Consider the following 3510-nt stretch of genomic DNA (forward strand, 5'->3'; position numbering starts at 1 on the left):
TCACCTTCCAGCTCTGAATTCAAAACTAAATTCTCTCTTAGAAAGAAACAGTCCCTCCACCAATTGCCTTAGCAAGAATGATAATCATAAATGCTTGCCATGTCCATGTGCTGCAGACCTAAAGTTCTCCCACATATTCTCTCAAAAATCTTCATGGCTATAAACCTATACATTCTGGAATGTGTGTCCTAATCTACATCCACATTTTCAGGCAGAAACTATCAAAAGTATGGTGGGCGGAGTAACACATATTGAATTATCTCACCGATTCCAGACATGACAATTGTTCAATGCTTGCAGAAAGCAAACGTACCCACTAATATCCGCTGAACTATGTTCCACCCTTAGAAGATGCTCAATCCCCTGAGAATCAATTATGAAGAATTCTGTTGGACTGCCATATGGAATAGAGACCTGAAAAAGTACAAAAAAAATGGAACAAACACGATAATATATATTTAGTTTGAAACAGAAAGAAGTTCTATTCAGATAAGAAAAGCATTACAACTAAACAAAGCAGTCTCAAGGTTCCCTTTAGTGTTCCCCAATATTATCTAGGAGTTCTTTCATGTGCTGAATTCTGACATATGCAGCTTAGGAAATTCCATTAAAAAGTAATTTGAGTCCTATGTTGTTCCATTATTAAGCAAGCCTGTTTTTGACGACTCAAGATTTATTGGATTTTCTAGCATCTATAATAAAAATTCTGTGCTGTCATGTGAATTTTTAGAACAGAACAAAGTTATTTCTTGGTTTTCTTGGTTGATTTTGATGCTATTCAAAATCAGGGTGGGTGTGGTTCAGTCAGCAAGGTAGTTATTCATACTTCTCATTTTTCTCTTCGATTTTTCTACCACATTAATACTTTCATCTTTTCTCCATTTTATGTACAACTGTCTGAATCAATTAAGCTCTTAAGCTTCTATATTGTTTTGCATTTTCCATCTTTTAATAATGGGGCATATAACGCTTTACATGACTTTGCAGTAATTCATTAACTTGCATTGAACATAAAACGCTAAAGCACCAAAAGAAAGATCGTACAAACTCAGTACATAGGAACTAGAATTCAAATTTCTTAAATGACAGTTTATTAGATGGGTGTCGCTCATTCTTACTTCTTTTTGGGGGATTGCAGAGGTGTGTGTAGTGAGAGAGAAAAATTCAAGGTTTAATGTGAGCAAACAAAAATGGATGGAGAACATACAATTATTGATGGTGAAAACTTCTCTGTGACAACAACACGACTAGGCCCATTACACTTGATGCTGTAACCATCCCTTTTTATTGCCAATGTAGCTGGCTCCCATATATCAAGATACCCAGTCTTCAGGACAAAAGAATAGGCGAAAAAACAAAAGAAGTCATAAACGAAAGCCTCATCAAAGAGGTAAGTATGATTTAGGGATAAGATAACAATCATAAGGTTAAAGAAATAAGGAATGTAAATAATCCAGTGGCACTCTTACCGACAGGGATAATTTGTACGAAGCATGACCACTGTAAAGGGTCTTCTCTATGCAATTTTGCATTTCAGGATCTGCAAGAGAAAGGAAAGATGAATGTTAAAAACTAAAGCAATAAAAATGGGCAAACCAAACAGCAAGAAAGTAATTATAAAGGAAAACTCGAGTTAAGATTTTGAATTAGATTTTGATGCCAATTGGAGTGGCAATGTGACAACTGAATTATAGGAGAATGTATTAAATGAAACTGTGGAAATATGTAAATTATTGCTGTAATTACGGCTATCTTATATGAAATTCTTGTTAATTGGATTGAATGCCTCAATTGAGGTTGTCCTTCTCCTTTATATAATAGAATTACATCTTCTAAATAAGATAATTTACAACCAAATCACCTATACGAGGAATGAATAGTTATGCACAAATCATATCTCCTAGATTAGGAAAATATAATTAAATCTCCTAGATTAGGAAATATAATCAAATCTTCTATATTGGGAATATAATCAAATCTCCTACATTACGACAACTCATTGACGCCCCCCTTCAAATTGATGATGGGCAATCAAAAAACACCAATTTGTCAACCATAAATTGATGGCAACGGCGAGATAGAGATTTGGTAAAGACATTAGCTGTTTGGTGGAGATGTGAGGAAGAGAAATCTCATGCCAACCAAGCACTTCACAAAGAGAATGACAACGTACCTCAATATGCTTGTTACGCTCATAGAAACTGAATTATTAGCAATCTTAATAGATTCGTATTATCAGCATAAAGAGTAGGAGAAAACTGCAATTTTCTCTGACAAACCCCAAAGCCATACGATTTCAAAACATGCTGACGACATGACCCAATATTCAGATTCAGTAGAAGACTTCAAGACTTAAGATTGCTTCTTAATTTTTCAAGAAATAAGTTCACCACCAACGAACGTACACCATCCAGTGATAACAGTGAGTATCGGCACAACTAGCCCAATTCGAATTTCTAAACCCCAACAATTGTAAAGAAGTTTAAGAAGGAAAGAACAAATTGCTAACAGATGTATCTTTAAGATAGCAAAGACGACGACGGACAACAACCAAATGGATCTCCAAAACCTTGTATAAATGGACTTGTATGTTGGACAACAAAAGGGATCAGGTCCAATAATGATCAAATAATTCTAGCTTCACCCATAGCACATACATTGAGGGATCAGATAAGGAATCACCACTGTATTAGCACAACTTCAAATTAATCTCCTTAGGTGTAAAAATCGAATTAATATCCTGAAGACCGATTAATGAGATAAGTTCTTGGGTATTCTTATGTTAATGCAAGAGTGTGCCAATTACACAATGTTGGACCTCTAGTCCAAGGAAATATTATAGGGGGCCAAGATGTTTCATATGAAATGAAGATTGGAATCGCAATTGAAGCTACTCAATCAACAATGGACCAGAACATTTTATCTTAAGGATCAAAAAATATCCTCCTCAACGTCACCAATAACTTGAACTAAACATAGAAGTTTAAAAAAAAGGCAATTATTCGGTCCCTAATCTCTTTACGAGTATTGAATTGACTTAAAATTGCAAACTTGATGATCCAATTGCTCAGAGGAAAGGTGTTAGATATTGTCATATTCATCCTATTTCAAAAATAATTATTTCTTATCAAAGCTTGTACTCTTCTTTCAAAGCTTTTATTGCTAATTTGTCTTTTCTGCACGTATTCCAAGTATTATACTAGAAGCTCTTGTTGTTAAAGATCTTTTTAAGAGAAAATGAGAACCATGAAAAAGAATGATACCTAGGGACTTGTTGATCTTTTCTAAGAAAGAGGCTAATAGGTAAACATAGACAACAGAGCAGATTAGAAAATTGTTTTATTTGATATTGTACACTTTATTTAATGTTGCGACTCTTAGACATATAAATAGGTTGCTCAATTTCATGTTATTTCTTTCAGATTTAAATTGATAATACACCTTCCTGTGCATTACCCATTGATTAATAAAATACTTGATTACTTTTCCAAAAAAAAAAAAAAAAAAAAA

At 34.0% G+C, this 3510-nt stretch overlaps 1 protein-coding gene across 2 annotated transcripts in view; it reads right to left on the reverse strand.

Annotated features, from left to right (window-relative positions):
• Positions 1-1544, reverse strand: part of LOC111377875 — a 5224-nt gene extending 3680 nt beyond the window's left edge. The window contains exons 1-3 of one of the 2 annotated variants that reach the window (XM_023001016.1): positions 1470-1544; positions 1208-1327; positions 314-414 (exon numbers count right to left, since the gene is read on the reverse strand). In XM_023001016.1, coding sequence (XP_022856784.1) covers positions 314-414; positions 1208-1327; positions 1470-1532 — 284 coding nt within the window. In that variant the 5' untranslated portion in view covers positions 1533-1544. Of the gene's footprint in view, positions 1-265; positions 415-1207; positions 1328-1469 lie in introns of both variants that reach the window. The other variant, XM_023001015.1, reaches the window with a different exon arrangement.
• Between the last annotated feature and the right edge of the window lie 1966 nt (positions 1545-3510).

This window comes from Olea europaea, unplaced genomic scaffold (genome assembly GCF_002742605.1).
Source record: "Olea europaea var. sylvestris unplaced genomic scaffold, O_europaea_v1 scaffold1737, whole genome shotgun sequence".
In the NCBI taxonomy this organism is placed as follows: domain Eukaryota; kingdom Viridiplantae; phylum Streptophyta; class Magnoliopsida; order Lamiales; family Oleaceae; genus Olea; species Olea europaea.